General features: G+C 37.1%; 1 protein-coding gene across 1 annotated transcript in view; it reads left to right on the top strand.

Moving 5' to 3' along the window:
* The first annotated feature begins 1217 nt into the window (after nucleotides 1–1217).
* The window catches only part of LOC149024526 (calcium-dependent protein kinase 20-like), a 43501-nt gene continuing 25679 nt past the window's right edge, over nucleotides 1218–19039 (top strand). The window contains exon 1 of the mRNA XM_089144753.1: nucleotides 1218–2984. Within this exon, the coding sequence (XP_089000879.1) occupies nucleotides 2090–2984 (895 nt within the window). The 5' untranslated portion in view covers nucleotides 1218–2089. The remainder of the gene's footprint in view (nucleotides 2985–19039) is intronic.

Raw genomic sequence — 19039 nt, 5'->3', positions numbered from 1 at the left:
ATTGATCATCGTCAATGACTCAAAACATTGATAAAGTTTTCCTCTTTCATTGACATCTATGGTAGTGTATATATTTCCCATGCAATTCTACGTTCATTCCACTGGCTATGGAGAGGAAATAGGAAGTCGACAATTACATTGAGACTAGGAAAAAAAATAGTAAAAATGTAAAATCAATTAGAGAGGAGAGAGAAAAAGTAATGGATTCATTCTTCTTTACTCCTTAAATAAATCAGTATTATATGCGTTAAAAATTTGTTAGAAATAACTTACCAAAAAAATTGTTGGAAGAGTGAAATAATCTAACATGAAAGAGTGTTAGTTATATAAAGAAAAAAAAATCAATATCTCATCAATAATAGTATTTATTATAATATTATACCATTATATATATATATGCTTCCATCTTCGAGTATCCTTGTATCTCAGCTTGGGCAAATTGTTGGGCTGGATTGCTTTGGACAATCTGTTGGGCCGGATCTTGGATTTTCCGATTTTTCTGCTCAAAGGCCTTATGGATTTGGGTCTCATTCATCTGAAGTAGGTCTTTATATATTATATTAAAATACTTGTAAATGGCACAATATAACTTTTTGTATCTTAATTGATAACTTTAAGATCGAACAATTATCATAGTGGGAGGAAATAGGGTTTTTTTAAAACTCTTTGAGCACAATATCCTCCCACTATGAATGATTATATTAAGTTCCTGCTTTTATAATAATAGTATGATTATTAATTCATTTCACTAAGAAAGGATATTGTTATTTTAATTTTTTGTTTAAGAACAACCAATTTGTTTAGACACAATCGGATGCAAATGTGATAATGACACCATTTAATCCAAATTATCTAGTAAAGCGGTTAAATGCCCAATCTTCTACAGGGAGGTCTTGGGTTTGTATCTATTTAGTGGCATTAATATTCTCATTCCCATCCTAGTGTATAAGAAACTCTTAATAAAAATAAAGAAAATATGTGCTATATGGATTAGTGAAAGGATGTATAAATAATATTTTCATTAATATTTTTACTTTATTCTACCAAAAAAAATAATATTATTACTTTATTCTACCCAAAAAACAAATATTTTTGCTTTATTTTTCCGGCAAAATATTTGTGATTTCGTAGGAAAATAAAAATTGCATTGCACCCGAAGATGCTTCTCTGTCTCTCGTATACCCTGGATTTACCTGGGAAAATGATCTCCACTCAAGTTTTGAAGCAAAAGTAATTACAAAGAAAGAGAATGAGAAAGAAAGCGGTTATCTTTTCCCCTGCTTTTCCTTCTCAACTCTTGGAAACAGAGGTTAGATCTGTTACTCAACCTTCCCTCGTTTTGCTCCAAGTAACTGTTTCATTTATCTTTTTCCAAAAAAAATTGTTAAAAAAATAAAAAAAATAGAAGAATTGTTTCATATATTATTATTATTTTTTGAATTTTTATTTCTGATGGGTTCATCATCTGTACATCCGTAGGAAGTTAGAAGTTTAGAATAACCTCTCTAAATTCTTTACATAAATTCTTAGATTCAAGCTTCATAGTTTTTTCGATGTTTGAATCTATAATTTTGAGGCTAACGTTGTGAAATTTATCAAGGAATCCTCAGAATTTGAATCAGAAAAGTTGGGTTATTTTCCTCTTCACTTTTCTAAATTTTGCACCTGAGGTTTCTTCCAGGTGGAGAATCTGCTTCCTTTGTTCTTCGTTGATTTGGTTTCGATTAGGTATCCTAAGCATTTTCCCACTGAGTTCTTAAAGAGGAACCCTCCATTGTCCATTTTTACATAAACACTCTCTTAATTAATTCTAAAAGACTGTTGAACGGAAGGGGAAAGAAAAGAAACAGCAATGAGAAAATAAGAGATTTGCTTCCATTGTTTGCACTCTGGGCTTTGATTATTCGAGCTCATAGTGGGAGGAAATAGGGTTTTTTTTTTCTTTTCTTTTCTTTCTTTTCTCCTTTTTCTGTTGTGATCGTACAAATCCTGCATTGGTCTGAGGTTTCTGTTAATGGGGTCGTTGAGGTTTGATTTCAATGTTGGAAGTGAAGAACGCTGGTTCAGACGGAACTGAGATTGATATTTAATGGGGAACACCTGCGTAGGACCCAATCTGGGCAACAATGGATTCATACATACCGTCACCTCTGCGATATGGGGTGGGAGAAACCCAGGGGAAATACTACCTTCTCAGAAAGGAGAAGAAGACACCAAAAAACCAGCAGAGGCAGAAAAAGAGGCAACAAAAGCGGCACCGGCACCTGAGACGTCATCTAAAGAATCTCAAGGCCCCTTGCCCGTTCAAAACACACCACCTGAACCTGTTAAAATCCCCGAAAAAGAGTCTAAACCTGAGGAATCTACCATGCCTTCTAGGCCAGATGTGAAAGAGGAGGAAAGTAAAGCAGCAGAGGCTTCAAAGCCCAAGAAACCTGTACATATCAAGAGATTGTCTAGTGCTGGCCTTCAGGTAGATTCTGTGTTGCAGAGGAAGACGGAGAATCTGAGAGAGAAATATAGTTTGGGTCGGAAGCTTGGGCAGGGACAATTCGGGACTACTTTCTATTGCTTGGAAAAAGGAACTGGAAAAGCATATGCCTGCAAATCAATAGCAAAGAGGAAATTGACAACTGAAGAGGATGTAGAGGACGTGAGGAGGGAAATCCAGATAATGCACCATTTGGCTGGCCACCCTAATGTCATCCAGATTAAGGGTGCTTATGAGGATGGTGTTGCAGTTCATCTTGTGATGGAACTGTGTGCAGGTGGAGAGCTATTTGACAGGATTATCCGGAGGGGTCATTACACAGAAAGGAAGGCAGCTGAGCTTGCCAGGATTATAGTTGGTGTTGTGGAAGCTTGCCATTCTTTTGGTGTCATGCATCGTGACCTTAAGCCTGAGAATTTTCTCTTTGTCAGCCAGGAAGAGGAATCGGTACTGAAAACAATTGATTTTGGGCTTTCTGTATTCTTTAGACCAGGTATCTTCCTTGGAGGTCCTCTTTTTCATTTATCTGATAATGTTGAAACCACTTTTGGGATGGTGAAAAATGGCCACAATATTCTTATTGATGAACATGCACAGTGTCCTCTTTTTTGTTGGGCCGGTTAAAAGGCAAAAAGAGGTTCTATTATACAGTTTGGGTTCTTAGATTTCCTCATTTACTTTTATATGTTTACTGTGATTTGGAGGAGTGGATCATTTTATCCATTGTATGTAAGTATAATTACTGGTTTTGGAACTGGGGTAAAGGGCTGCTGCAAGGTTCAGTTAACCTGTGTGAATCCTATATGCAGTTTTAGAAACCTTATATCAACTGAAGTTTCAAAATGTGAGGTTCAATACTCCAGGATTGGTGGGTACACATTAACATTGAACCATCCTGTCATGTGTATGGGTTGAGGATATTCTTTGCCTCTTTTCTGAAACCATATTATTAGCTCCGTTTTCTTTTTCTTTTTTCGCCCGGGGTGGGGGGGGGGGGGCGCTTGGGGTGTGTGTGGTTGGTTGAGTTGGAGAGGATTCTGTTTGAGTAGCCCTAGCATACATAGAAACAGAAGAAACTGCAAGTGAAGGAGCTTTGGAAAAATAAGAATTGTGCAACTCAATTAACTTCTAGATTAAGTTGTCTTAGTCATTCACTGATTAACCTGTGGATCGGTTAAAAGATTTGAAGGGGATACCTTTTCTATTAATGTTCTACTTGATTTTTTTTTTCATTTTTATTTTTTTTGGGGGTGGGGTGGGGGTTTGAATTAGCAGATAACAAATAGGAGATTGTACAAAAAGTCATTCATATTAGGGCAATTTCCTGCCCTGTGTTTCCAGATAATAAGGTAACCTTGACTGTGAGACAACCCAATATGCATGAATACCTTAAGAATAAATTAGACCAGATAATCGTTTCATAGGGACAGCAGATGAATTGGTTTTCATTCTGATGGAGAATCTTTTGAGCAAAATCAGCCCTAAATGTGCTTCGTAAAGTCATGGTAGTATAGTACCATCAAACATGAGAGCTTCTGTCATTTCCCACTGAATTGTGAGCTAGGCTTCCACCAAGGGCTGAAATACTTTTTGTAATCGTCTATCAGAAAATAACTATCTTGTGCTACCTGTAGATTTGGGAAGGATTCTTTCAACTCCTTGACAACTTTTGTTTGTGACAGTGATCAATTAAAGCCAAAGGGAACACTTAAATTATTGATTAACTACCGAGTAGATTTTGCTTCTCTTTTAGATTGTTACCAAGTGGAACAGGAGCAGAGCCACAAAGGACTCTTTGTAAGGTTTTATGTAACCCCTAAAAAACTTTTTGAGGATCAGTATTTTCCTTTTTTTGTGCTAGGAAGGGTGATATTCTGAATTTGCTCCTTGAGTACCCAAGTGTTTGTGTTTGGCAGAATGTTGTCTTTATATGATATGTTTTTTGTACACTTTATTGAATTATGACAACAAATAGGACATCCCTCACAGTATCAGAAATATGACCAGTCCCACTAGCATTGAGAGCTTAGACAACTAGAGTGATGTAGGACAGTCCTAGAAATTAGGGTATTCTGCAAAGAAACAGGATCCTAAGCTAATTAAGACACTAGGAGGGACTAAGGGGTTTGCACAGCACATATTCAGACCAACAATTAGAAATTTATTATGGGTATAATTTCAGCAATAAGAAATATAAATAGCATGCAAATTTTAAATCCAAGGATTCAAGAAAACAAACCAAATCAAGCTTAGTCAATCCACACAACTAGTCAAGGGGAGGGGAGAATGGGGCATTGCATTCACAGTAATAAAAAATTCAGCAACAAGTAATATGCTTTATCAATCCAATATGGGTAAAATACATAAACAGTGCAATCTCAACTCAAACCAAAAAGTAAAACCTAAGTCAAACACCAATGAAATTAAAGTAGCAAATCTGAAATAATGTAACCAGCAGCTTCGACTAACTCCTGGGAGAATCAAGTTCTGCAGAAATAATTCTGCTACTGATATGCTTGACAGAAAAGTAGGGGCCAGCAAAGGAGGAGGAGGAGATGCAGAGAAAAGAGGACACAAGAAGAGACAGCAAGGAGGGTCTGTCAACAGATATAAGACAGAACTAGGAGGCAGCAGGCCTGACGCAGGGTGGGCAGGATAAGATACGTAGCAGAAAAAAGGAGGAAGAAACAGATGAGGCTAGAAACCCCTGAGAGGAAATAATTGAAGAAGAAAAGGCAAAAAAACCAGAGAAATCTCAATGCAAGAAATTCCTGCCGTGAGGATGTGGGGGAAGAGGAAAAGAAAAATTATAGGAGAAGAAAACAGCATTGTTTGAAGAAAAAAGAGCAGGACTAGTTAGAACAAGGGGTAAGGGAATTTTCAGAACCAACTGAACTCCCCAGGGGGGGGGGAGGCTTATCTGCTAGTGAGAGAGAGGGCTTTCCGCCATAAGAGAGAGCGCTGCTGCTTGCGATTTTCCTTTTCTGATTCCCCCCCGCCCTTCTGATCCTTGTTGGTTGGTTATTAAAAGGAAAAAGACTTCTCTAAAATTACCCTATGAATAAAACAAAGAAAATACCTAACTAAATAAGATCCCATAACACCCAAGATATGGAAAAAAGGAAACTCCCTAAATTACCTTTACACAAACCCAATAAATACTAATACTAATGCAACAAAAAGAAAAACTATGTGGTATGGACCACAGTCCTAAGGGTCCAAATGACCCTTTCTAGAAGATATCTTTATGTGCCTCGATGAACCAAGCCGAAAGGTTCCATCGTCTCTGTCTTTGGTAATAACAAATGATGGGTGGACATGTGATGTCCCCATCATAGAGTCTTGAATATGAATCTCTAGAAAAAAAAACTATTTTTGTCTTTCTTATTTTCCTTGATAGTAGATGTTCATTATCTGCTTCATGCTTAAACTTGCCATAATTATGATAAGACTTGATCACCCCACCATCCCCATCTCAAGTCACCACCAAACCCCCTCCCCCCAAACCATAAAAAAGAAGGAAAAAAAATAAAATAATAAAATAAAATAAAAGAAAAACAAAAAGAGAGGAGGTAAAGAGAAAAGACCAAAAGAAGAACATTCATATACTTTTTTCTGCTGACCTTGTATATATTTATGCCCATGTGATTATTCCTTATGAAGAGAAGCCTAGTGATCAATATGTGATCTGAAAGGCCAGAAAGGAAGAGTACTCCAAACACTGAAATGATATCCATATTGTAGCCTTAAGTGAACTCACATGTTTAACATTCTGGGATGTTCCAATTCCCTGATCTGTGCCTATTTATTTTGTCAGAGTTCATATTGACTTGATTTTTGAGATAGGAATATAAAGATTTATGCATACTTCCTCTATTATGTATGTTATGATTGTTATCTAGGTGTGGTTCCTTGTCATTCTTTTTTCCTGTGTAATATAATGATATTTTTGGTGCCTCTCACTTTAGATGTGCTTCAACCATTATGCAATATTTACATTATTATATTATATTGTCTTCAAGGGTCTTATGAAGAGTTTTATTTTTCATTACGTCACGAAATTAGGGCTTGCTATGGTCATTGGTTCATGTTTTGGTGTATTGGTAAGTTTTTTTTTTTGGTTGGGGGGGGGGGGTAATTCCTTTTGAAGCTAAGAAATAAGATTTCTTATTGAGATTTATTGTTTTTTGGGAGTTCAATGCAGGACCAGTTTAAATTTTGGGTTAGGTTTTAGTATTTTGCAGTTTATCAACTGTTCACTTTTATTGTTGTAGTCGGCTGAATAATTAGGGCCAGAAGTAACCTTTTAAGTGGGTGCTAGAAAATTACTTATTTTATGTGTATGTTCTATGGCTACGGCTAAACTTTAAGAACTTTTCTTAGCTATCAAAGAGTTATATTATTAGTAATATCAGGTTAGTATGAATTTTATTAATTACGGTAGTTTGTTAGAGTAAGAGAGTGAAGGAGTCTTGGTGAGAATCAATTTACTTGCTGGTCTAAATAGAACCGCCCTCCCTTGATTTTGGAATTTCGTGGATTTGTTTTAAGTGTTTGGTACTTGCCTTGTTTGACTTATCTCCCCCATCCATGTTTTATACATTTTCCCCTCGTCTTGCTTCTCACCTTTGTTGATTTATTCAGGTTTTTGTTTAACTAACTAGCTCCTCCATTTCCATTTCTACTTATTCTCTCCAATTTTCTCATACCATCTCTTTCCTTACCTTTACTACTATCAAGCTCAGCTCTCAATAGCACCACAAATCTCAGCTAACTGGGTGAAATTAAAATCTGTTTTATTTATGGAAATAAATACTGAAATGTGGTAGTTATTCTGCTGAAATTCTGATCGTGTCGCTAACCAATAAAAAAAAAATCCTATACTAATCTAGCTTGCAGAAAGTACGGGGTCGAACTATGGGGAACTAAAAGGCTAAATTACTAAGATTGAATTCAACAAACTAAATTTAAATTAAATCTATTAATTAATGCAAAAACGTTAACCATGAATACGTGAAGATCTTTGGGATTTCGAATCCCCAGTGCTTTTCCCTAACCGATATAACTCTACACTTCAAAGCAAATTAGGGTGGTCTTCCTAGATATGTCCTATCTTAGCAAGACTATCGTCCTTCGCCGAAGCTTGGCACGCTTAGTTTGCTGAGCTATAGAACTTCTTTGGCCAAACTCAAACACAATCAACTAGAAGATATAGAACAATCAAATTAATGAAATAAACATGGTTCATCTACATCCCAAAGAAAAGGAACTAGCTACTCATTATCACAAAGTTCATAAGACAAATAAAGATGAAACATAAAGAGAGAGAGAGAGAGAGAGAGAGAGAGAGAGGAAGAGACGCGTTCACCGTCTTCTCCTCTTCTCTGTGGCTGGCTTCTCTTTTATGTCTCCCACATACAATGAATCCCCTCTCTTTACCCGTCGATTCGACCTTTATTCGTTTGGATTTTGGAAAAACTCAAAACTAGAAAGTTGTAGATATTTTCGATATCGTTCCATAGCATCTTGAATCACCGCAATCCGAGCTCATACGAGAGAGATATGCCCAAAATACTGAAGGTAGGTCTGTTTACCCGATTTTCAGATTTATTACCAATTTTGTTCCTTAGATCTCCACTTGTTTCCAATTTGGCTAAGATCTCACTTTTCATGATTTCTTGGGCAGCAAGATTGAATGCCATGATTTAAAATCCACCAATATCTGATATATTTTCCAACTTTACTTCATATTATCTCTAATAACCAAAATCACCTTTTTGCTGAAAAATACACAAAAATAATCAATCAACTCTCTTTTTATTAACTAAGTATGGGAAATTAAATCAAATAAATAATGATAAATGCATGCTTATCAAATTCTGACAGTGAATTTTGAGATCTGATTAGTCCTATTTCTTGACATCAGATTGGAAATATTTCCATTCCATTAGTTGGTCCATTACTTGCAGGCCAATAAGATCTGTCAGGTTCAATCAATTCCACATCAGAGTAGTAGTAAGCTTATTAACAATGGCTTGAACTCTAACACATCCCCCTTTTTTTTGGATAAATGCTCTGATTTTGTTTTTTCCGTAAGAAGCAGCAGAAATTTTTTATGGGTTTGTGCTTAGGTCATATCATGTCAATGTAAAGTAGTACATAGAATGAATGATTGGAACACTAGAGATTTTTTTCATAGTGAATAAAATCTGGATTTAAGAGAATCAAATTTAGCAACATCAAATGGTCAAAAATCAAGATTTTATGCTTTGTTTCAATTTTATCAAGAGGCAAAGGATAGGTGAGTCAAGGCGATGATGGGATCCATGGATATGTGATTACCTAAATTTCATCTAAATGGTTATTAAGTTAAAACTTGGCCTACTATTCCCAACCTTAGAAAATAATAAATAGAAGCACACCTACAGTCTAGTGACAGATCTCTATGTGTGCTTTTGAAGGATTAGATGTGCTACTCCCTTAGCAGATGAAACAACCAAAAGGTTTGGTTTTTTGCCAAGGGAAAAAATGTGTTTTCTTTTTTTTTATTATTTTTTTGTGGGGGAGGGGGTGGTGGTGGTTGGGGAGGTTTGCTGTGGGGGAGTGGGTGGGGGGTGGGGTGGAGAGTTTAGCAACTAGGGGTGATTCCTGGCTGGGTGACTATTTGATTGGGTAGCCCTTCCCTTCTTGTTTACTAGGCAAAGTTGTTAGGATTCCTGAGGTGGTTTTTTCACTTCATGAGTGATTTTCCTTTTTGAATGAATAAAGAATCATTACCAAGAACCCCCAAATGGAGAGAGAATGTCTTTAGTTTAAGTTGTGTTTAGCCGACCCTATTTAGTTGGGAAAGTGCTTGTTCTTGAGTTATTTGATTGCCACTTATGACCTTAATTTAAAATGTGTTTTTAGAAGACCCTATTTAGTTGCGAAGAGGCTTCTTCTTGTTGTTTTAGCAACAAATTCTGAAGTGGTATTAGCACACCTAAGGTGAATGAGTCCTTCCAATCTATTGAGGACAAAGACATGGACTGATATATCAGTATCCAAACTTGACATGAGATTTCTAATATTGCAAGCCTAAAGACCCTGCATGCACTATGACCAAATATTTTTCAATAAATCAACTAGATGTGATTGTAATCATCTGATACTTCCAACAACTACAATGACAAGCCTTTCCCAACTAAATGGGGTGGGGTACATGGATCCTTGCCTTCCATTTAGTTCTATTTGAGGCCATACTAGATACAAGCCCTAAGCCATGCATACACTTTCTCATGACTTCTCTTAAGGTTATCTTAGGTTTGCGCCTAGTTCTTCTAATTCGTTCAATCTGGATCAAATTAGCGTAGGAGCATTTGAAGGCAATGCTTACAACCAATTAGTTAATTAAAATTTTTCAGCCAATCTTGGTTTTCCCCTTTTTGATATTTCTATTTTGTTGAACACCGGTCCACCTAAATTTTTCAGTAGGGTAAACACACCCAGGAAATTAATTATGTATGGAGTGTTGTTGTTGCTTACTATTCTTCCGTTGAGAAAACTATGTTGTCATCTCCTTTTTCAAGTTGTTTACTTCAAAGTTTTCTTGTTGCTCTTCATAGCATGTAATCATTAGACATCTGGAAGTGTGCTTGTTGTATATTTTCTTGATTTGTGCTGTGGTGGCTAAGTTTGAAGTAGGTTTTTGGGTATCGTATTGGAAAGGTGATGTAACATGGGTACTAGGTTAGACTTCAGGACCCTCTCCAATTGAACCTGCTAACAAACAAATAATTTCTGGGAATTTTCCTTGGTTATGGGTTCTCTCAAAGGGTGGTAATTGAGTAGAATAGGATATGGGATGAAATTGGGACGTGGTAGTTATGGGATGGATGGGAAAGTTGAGGTTTTAATTCTTTCCAAATGGTTTTGGTGAAGACAATGGCGAATCAAGATCCTTAGGTGGGTTGAGTTTGATTGGGAGAATTGTATTTTGGGTGTGGAAAGAATTAGGGAAGGTTAAGAGTTTTAACAAACTTCAAACTCCAAAGTGGAATGGTGGATTGTAGTAGATACGGTTTTGGGATATCTGGACATGCCCTACGCAGGACGTGATGGAGAAATTGTAGATGGGATAGTTTAGGGATTTAACAATTTAGGGAAAGGGTGGGAAGGGTTTGAGAGGCTTGCGGTTAGTGAGGAAGGGAGAGGGAAGCTTGCAGTTGGTTCTTTGGTCAATCTTAATTGATTCTTGAGTCGTCTTCTCTCTTTCTTGATCTCTCTTCTTTTTCTTTTCTTTTATTTTCTTTCTCATTTCTTTTTCTTTTTCTAAGTTGCGGCAAGACCAAGAAGGGGACAAGAAAGAAGATAGGGAGAGAGGAAAGGCTGGGATAGGGTTGTGGATGGAAGAGAGAGGATGGGGAGGGGGTGAGGGGCTGCTGCCGCAAGGGAGAGAGGGGATGGGGTGGTTTCACAAGGTGTAGGGGAGGGAATGGGGTAAGGAACGGGCTGGGGTTTCACTTGTGATTGAGTGGACTGTACATTCGAGGTGGCTGAAGTTGCTGTCACAAGGCTGCCACAAAAAAGAGATTGAAGAAGAAGATGACAATTGCAGAAATTAACTCACACTTAGCCGTGGGGATCCTTCTTGGACCCCACGATTCCAATTCCTTCAATGCTCAATTTATTAATCTAGTCTAACTGTCTAAGTAATGCTGGGTATGGGACCTTTAACTAGCCAATTACAAAGAAGAAAAGACACGTGGACTCAAACTAATTAACTAACAAACTTGGACTCCAATTGGGAATCCCTTAATAACTACCAACTAGTTACCAGCTCAATAACTAACCAACAACTAAGAAAAGTGGTCTCTTAAGGACAACAAAGATTACCAAATAAAATAATAGTTATCTAGAAGGAAAATAAATTCCAACTAGGACTACCAGATGGATTAAGACTCTTCAATGACTTGATGATGACATAATCAAATTAAAAAGCAAAGTAGATCTTGACTCCTTACAGGACACCGAATCTAACTGGACTCATGATACCCCAAGAAGGGGTGCAAAAATGACCAGAATACCCCTTGGGGTATTTGGCCAGCCTTGGCTGCCACATGGTTAGGGGGCTGTTTTGTGCCCAATTTTTTAGTCTCCTTTGGTCTGCTGACCCTGGTTACATCAAGAGGTCATCTCAAGAGACGAAGTACATATATGAGAGATGCAAGATTGAGTCGCATATTAACTCTATGTGGCTGATACTTTCTTCTAGGTTTTGTTTCGGTGATGTATCGTATTAGTACCTTAAAAAAGATATGTATTGGCTAGTGTTGTAGGATATGTTTAGATACTTGTGTTGAAGTAATGGTCTGTTTTGCTGTTCATGTTACTGTGTTTAGATACTTGTGTTGAAGTAATGGGCTGTTTTACTGTTCATGTGAACAGTAACATGAACAGTATTATGCCTTGATTCTTGCTTCCTTTTTTAGATATGCTACTCTACTTTCTATTTCTAGTGTAGGAATCTTGCTACACAAGTTTTGGAAGTCTCTAGAAAGCATAGTTTCTATTTTCTGTTGGTTACTAATTTCAGAACTTTCCCTTTTATGTACTTTCTATTTTGGACAGATTTTAGGAGTTAGAATACTAGAAAATTCTCTCCATGAGTTGTATTATTTATTTCTTTTTTACAGGACAAGTTTCTTGTCTCTCAAGTTGTATGCTAAGCACTTGAATTCTATAAATAAAGGAAGCTTGCAATTGTAGTTTTACTTTAGCTAGAATTGCAGGCTTCTTTTGTGGTTCTCTCCTCTCTTTTCTTCCTCCTCCTCTCTTTTCTTTTCTCAAGTTCAAACACGGTTTTGGTTGTTTAAAGCTTGATTTCTAACATGGCATCAGAGCTTTTTTGAATCCAAACAGTATTATTCTCAGTGTTCTCTTCTGAAGTTTTTCTCTCTCTCTCTCTCTCTCTCTCTCTCTCTCTCTCTCTCTCTATTCCAGTCTTCCTTGGTGTGCAGCCACCTAATGCTGTATCTAATGTACTGTTATATCAGGTTTTTATTATGAACAAATCTTGCTACTTATTGCCTTACCTTTCACATTCTAAAACTTGGATTAAATCCAGATTTGCTTCCTACCAACATTACATTTTTTTCTTTCTTTTCTGCATTCTGAAATCCTCTTTCCTCTATTTAGACCTAGGGTTTGCAGATTTTTTTTCTTCTTTTTTTCAACATTCTACTGCAAGTTCTAGAAGGCTGATTTGAGTGATATCTACTTTAGTTTAATGTCTTCAATTACAAGTGAATCAACCATGAGTACGGCTGAATCTAAAGGACCTCAAGGAGATCATGTCAATGTTCAAATTACTTCCATTAAATTAAAAGAAAGTTCTCCAGAAAAAAGTTCTAAAGGATAAAATTTAGCCTTTACTAGCTTTCACGGAAGGGGACGTGGTCGTGGAGGAATTAGTAGATCTTCTGGAGGTTGTGGTATTCAATCCTCTGACAAGACATCACAATTATGTACTCATTACGGTAAAACATGGCACTTAGTGGAAGTTTGTTGGGCCAAACATGGAATGCCAGAGTGGGCAAAGCAACTTGCCAATCATGCCGTTTCCGATGGTAATACTGATTCTGTAACAAACTATGATATTGGTCTGTATATTTTTCAGGAGACTTGTCTAGGACTTTAAGAGATGATGTTAGCCAAATCCTTCGCCGATTGCAAAATATTGAGACCTGCACTTCCACTGGTGCTTCTGCTACATACTTTCTCAAATAATACAACACTTCTCACTTTTACTCTTGGCCCTTGGATCATTGACTCAGGGGCTTCCTCTCACATGACTGGTAAGTCGTCGCTTTTTAGTTCTTTTTCTAAATCTACTACTAATAATTCCATTGTTATAGCTAATGGGACTTCCACACCTATTCGAGGCTTTGGAAGTGTTTCTCTTATAGCTTCTCTTACTTTTTCATTTGTCCTTCATGTTGCAAAGTTTCAATTTAATTTATTATTTGTTAGTTAACTAAAGCATTAAACTGCTCTTTGACCTTTATTCCTACTTCTTGTGTTTTCTAGGACCTTCACACGAGGAAGATGATTGGTGGAGGGTGTGAAAGGAATGTACTTTACTATTTGGACTGTGTTGTCCCTGTTGCGGCTCTCTCTAACAATGGTGTAAATGCTCTCCAGTGGCACTGTCGTTTAGGCCATCTGTCTTTAGTTGGATTAAAGCTTTTACTCATAATTTTAAATTGTGAAGCGTGCGAGTTAGGGAAGCATCATCGTGCCACCTATCCTCCATGCTCGGTCCCTCGTAGTGGGTCTTTGTTTTCTTTTGTTCATTCCGATATTTGGGGTCCTTGTAGAGTTGGTAATAAAATTTAGTAATAGACATAGTTTTCGATATTTTGTCACTTTTGTGGTCGATTTCTCTCGTCTTACATGGTTTCATCTTTTAAAGGATCGAACAGAATTCTTAACTACATTTAAAAAATTATATTCATGCAATTCGGAGGCTACAGTTACAGAGAACCAATTTGGGTTTATGTCGGGAAGATCTACAACGGAGGTTATTTACTTAATTAGGAGACTTATGGAAAGGTATAGAGAATGTAGGAAAGATCTTCATATGGTATTTATTGACCTAGAAAAAGCTTATGATAGAGTCCCTAGAGCGTTAATTTGGCAAGTACTAGAGAAAAGAAGTTTTGCAAGTAAATATATAGATATAGTTAAGGATATGTATGATGGTTCGGTGACTAGTGTTAGAACAGTGGGGGACAAAGTAATGAATTCCCGATAACAGTTGGGCTACATCAAGGGTCAACTTTAAGCCCGTATCTATTTGCACTGGTAATGGATGAATTAACCAAAGACATTCAAGATGAGGTCCCCTGGTGTACGCTTTTTGCAGATGATATTGTGTTGATTGATGAGAACCAAGTGGGGATTAATACTAAATTAGAATCATGGAGAGTAGCTTTAGAATCAAAAGGTTTTAAACTTAGTAGATCGAAGACAGAATATCTAGTTTGTAACTTTAGTCATGATCGGGCAGATGATGAGGTGGTGATACTTGACGATAAAGAGATTCCTCAGAGTGATTGTTTTAGGTACTTAGGTTTAATCATAAGTAAAAGAGGTGATTTAGAGGATGAGGTTTCCCAAAGAATTAAAATAGGGTGGATGAAGTGGAGAGGTGCGTCCGGGGTCTTATGTGATTGGCGTATTCCATTAAAGCTTAAAGGAAAATTTTATAAGACCGTTGTTCGACCAGCTATGGTGTACGGTGCAGAGTGTTGGGCTGTTAAAAAGAATCATATAGATAAACTCAGTGTAGCAGAAATGAGGATGCTAAGATGGATGAGTGGCAAAAATAGGATGGATAAGATAAGAAATGATCATATTAGAGTTGGTATAGGAGTTGCTCCCATAAGTGATAAGCTTCGAGAAAGTCATTTGAGGTGGCACGGCCACGTTCAATGGAGACCTATAAATGCCCCTGTACGGAGAAGTGATATAATCCATATTGAAGGAATTAGAAGAGCTAGGGGTAGACCTAAGATAACCTTAGGAGAAGTGGTGAGAAAGGATATGTATAGTTTAGGCCTTGTATCTAGCATGGCCTCGAACATAATTGATTGGAGGGCAAGAATCCATGTAGCCGACCCCATTTAGTTGGGACAAGGCTTATTGTTGTTGTTGTTGTATTCATGCAATTCGGACTCAATTATCTCTTCCTATTAAAATTTTTCGGTCTGATAATGCTTTAGAATATATACAACGTGATATATTTACCCTTTGTGATTCCTTTGGAATGATTCATCAAACCAATTGCTTATTCACTCCCCAACAAAATGGAGTGTTGAATGCAAAATCGCCACCTCTGGGAGGTTGCGTGAGCTCTTTTGATTAAGGTGAATGTTCCCAAGAATTACTAGTGTGATGCTGTTTTGACTGTTGGTCATTTAATTAACCGAATGCCTATGACTTTACTTTTTTAAAAATCTCCTTTTTCAGTTGTTTTTCCAAATAGAGAATCGTTCTTTGTTTCACCCAAAATTTTTGGATGTGTTTGTTTTGTTCATATACCACATCCTTTGGATGAACTTCCCCTTGTTCTGTCAAATGTATTTTTCTTAGGTACTCACGTACTCAAAAAGGTTTTTGTTGTTATGATCCTGTTCATTGTAAACAATTTGTAAGTGCGGATGTGACTTTTTTTGAAGATACACCTTATTACCTTAGTCCATTTGTATTTGTTGAAAATCGTGTTTTAGATGTTGTTCCCCCTATTCCTTTTCTGTGGTTCCTTCCACTGGCAGTGTCCCTTTACAGGTTTATCAGTGGAGATGTAAGTTAACAGAGCGCATTGTGGATAGTACTGCTCCTCTTGTAAATACTAGCGACTCTCCCCTAGTGGAGACTGAAGCTGGTTCTACAGATGTTCCCACTTCATCCTCTCCACTAACGGATTTTAATAGTGGAGATCCTATGCTGACTTCAGATGACTTATCAATTGCTTTGAGGAAAGGTACTCGTACTTGTACTTTACGCTTTAACATTGCTTACCCTATTTTCAATGTTGTTTATATTTCTCATCTACCTCCTCACATTCACTGCCTTGCACTTTCTCTATCTGCTATTCATATTCCAACCCATCATACTGAGGCCTTTAAAAGCCTTGGCTGGAAGGCCGCCATGGATGTGGAAATGGATGCTTTACAGTCTCATGATACATGGTCGTTGGTAGACCTACCTCCTGGAAAAGATGTGTCTGCTGTCGGTGGGTGTATACTGTTGAGTATCATTTTGATGGTATGGTTGAAAGCATGGTACAAAATTCGGTCGAAATGTGCGAAATTTAGGTCGAAATTTCGCATTTTGGAAAATGCAAAACGAAACTCATGAGGATCGAAAAAAACTCCTCAATTTCGATCGAAACTGTTAAAATTTCGTCGAAACTTGTCAAAACCTCGAAACTTGTTGAAACTTGGTTCAACCCAGTTAGACCAGCTTGGTTTATGAGAAAAAAATCCCAAATTTCGTGGGAAACTTGGGAAATTTCATGGGAAACTTAGGAAATTTCGTGGAAACCTGGGAAATTTCGTGGAAACTTAGGACTTTTTCCTGTAAATTTTGTAGCTTTCCCAAATTTTCAATTTTTTTGTTTATTTCATGTTTCCCCAAATACCACGACAAATACCCCCTCCATCAGGACTTCCCTATCTAAAGTGCGTATTCCCTCAGGCTAGTTATCTTAAGCATGTTGATGACCACACTCATAAAGTTACAGTTGTCGATTACCTTGACAACCATAGGTATAAAATGTCATGGGATGTCTATGTTCGTTGGTTGGAGGAGAGGATGTTACAGGCATAGTACTACTCAGCTCACAGGATGAATCCCTGTTGGCACTTCTCTTAGCACTAAGTTGTATTTTCCTTTTATTGTCAATTATTTTGAAGTTAGAAATTATATATTGAATGTTATGTGCTTAAGTAGTTAAGTTTATAATGTACTTTTCGGACAACTCTACATTGATGTTATATACATTAAATGACATATCTACATTGATTTTTTTAGCAAAATACAACCAATGTGTTCTTTATACTCTAATTAGCTTAAATACAGAATCCCACCCCAAAATACTCTCTAAAACCTGTCGAAACTTGTATGGAAAAGTCCTCGGTTTCCTTGAAATTTCCTAAGTTTCCACCTAAGTTTCCCATTTTCATCCAATCGAAACTTGAGTTTCCCTCGAATTTTTTACCATGGTTGAAAGGTTAAAGGCCTGTTTGGTGGCTAAGGCTATACTCAATCATACGGTGTGGACTATTTTGAAACTCTTTCTCCTGTGGCTAGACTTAATTCTTTTCGTGTTTTGGTTTCTTTAGCTATGAATTATGACTGGCCTCTGTTTCAGCTTGACATAAAAAATGCCTTCTTATATGATGATCTTCATGAAGAAGTTTATATAGAGCAACCTCCAAGGTATGTTGCTTAGGGGGAGGACAGTGTTTGTGTTTGCAAACTTCATAAAGCAATTTATTGCCTTAAACAGTATCCACGAGCTTGGTTTGAGAAATTTAGCAAGACTATGGAGTCCTTTGGATTTGTACCGTGTTATTTTGATCACTCTATCTTTGTTAGACGACAGAGTGGTTGAGTTATCATTATGGCAATTTATGTTGATGTTATTGTTCTTTCAGGCAATAACGTTGAAGCCATTCATATAGTCAAGGCACACTTACAAAAGTGTTTCCAAACTGAAGACTTGGGTGATCTACAATATTTCTTGGGGATTGAGGTAGTTTGCAGTAAAACAGGAGTTAGTTTGTCACAAAGAAAATATGTCTTAGATCTTTTGACTGAGACTAGCATGGTTACTTCTAAGTCTAGTGACATTTCCATGGACCCTCAGTTAAAGTTAGGATAAGATGATGGTGATTTGTTGGCTGATGTCTGCGGTTACAGGAGTCTTATTGAGAAACTTATTTATCTTACTGTTACTCGTCCAGATATTTCTTATTTTATTGGTATGTTGAGTCAGTTTATGCAGTTTCCTAGGAAGGTTCATTGGGATGCAGCAATGCGAGTTCTTTGATATCTTAAGAGTGCGCCAGGGAAAAGGCTCATCTATCGACCACATCTAAGTATGGACTTCGTCTCCTTTGCTGATGTAGATTGGGCTGGATTCGTCACTGATCGCCGGTCTACTATAGGTGTACCTTCCTTGGTGGAAATCTTATGACTTGGAGGAGTAAAAAGCAATCCACTATTGCCCGGTCTAGTGCTGAAGCTGAGTATAGGGCCATGGCCCACATTGCTGCTGAATTAATTTGGCTTCATTCCTTATTAGAAGAGATGGGGTTCACAACTTTTGCTCCTATGAAAATGTTTGTGATAATTAGACTGCCACTTACATTGCTAGTAATCAAGTATTTCATGAGAGGACGAAGCATATAGAGGTTGACTGTCATTTTGTGCATGACATAGTTAAGAAAAAGCTTATAGAGACTCCCTTTGTTAGCTCTACTAATTAGCTCGCTAATCTCTTCACTAAAGCTCTATTTTGACCTTGTTTCTAGTCTATTTGTTGCAAGTTGGGCATGGGAGGCTTGTATGCTCCAGCTTAAGGGGGAGTGTTGAAGTAATGAGCTGTTTTATTATTCACGTGAACAGTATTATGCCTTGATGCTTGCTTCATTTTTTAGATATGCTACTCTGCTTTCTATTTCTAGTGTAGGAATCTTGCTACACAAGTTTTGGGAGTTTCTAGAAAGCATATTTTCTATTTTCAGTTGGTTACTAATTTCAGAACTTTCCTTTTTATTTACTTTCTATTTTGGACAGATTTTAGGAGTTAGAATACTAGAAAATTCTTTCCATGAGTTGCATTATTTATTTCTTTTTTATAGGACAAGTTTCTTGTCTCTCAAGTTATATGCTAAGCACTTGAATTCTATAAATAAAGGAAGATTGCAATTGTAGTTTTACTTTAGCTAGAATCGCAGGCTTTTTTTGTGGTTCTCTCATCTCTCTCTTTTCTTCCTC

This window comes from Hakea prostrata, chromosome 2 (assembly GCF_041222555.1).
Source record: "Hakea prostrata isolate BN-2017 chromosome 2, UWA_Hpros_2, whole genome shotgun sequence".
NCBI lineage: Eukaryota > Viridiplantae > Streptophyta > Magnoliopsida > Proteales > Proteaceae > Hakea > Hakea prostrata.
Note: the sequence above shows the minus strand (reverse complement) of the source record. Positions and strands in the feature narration are given on the sequence as shown.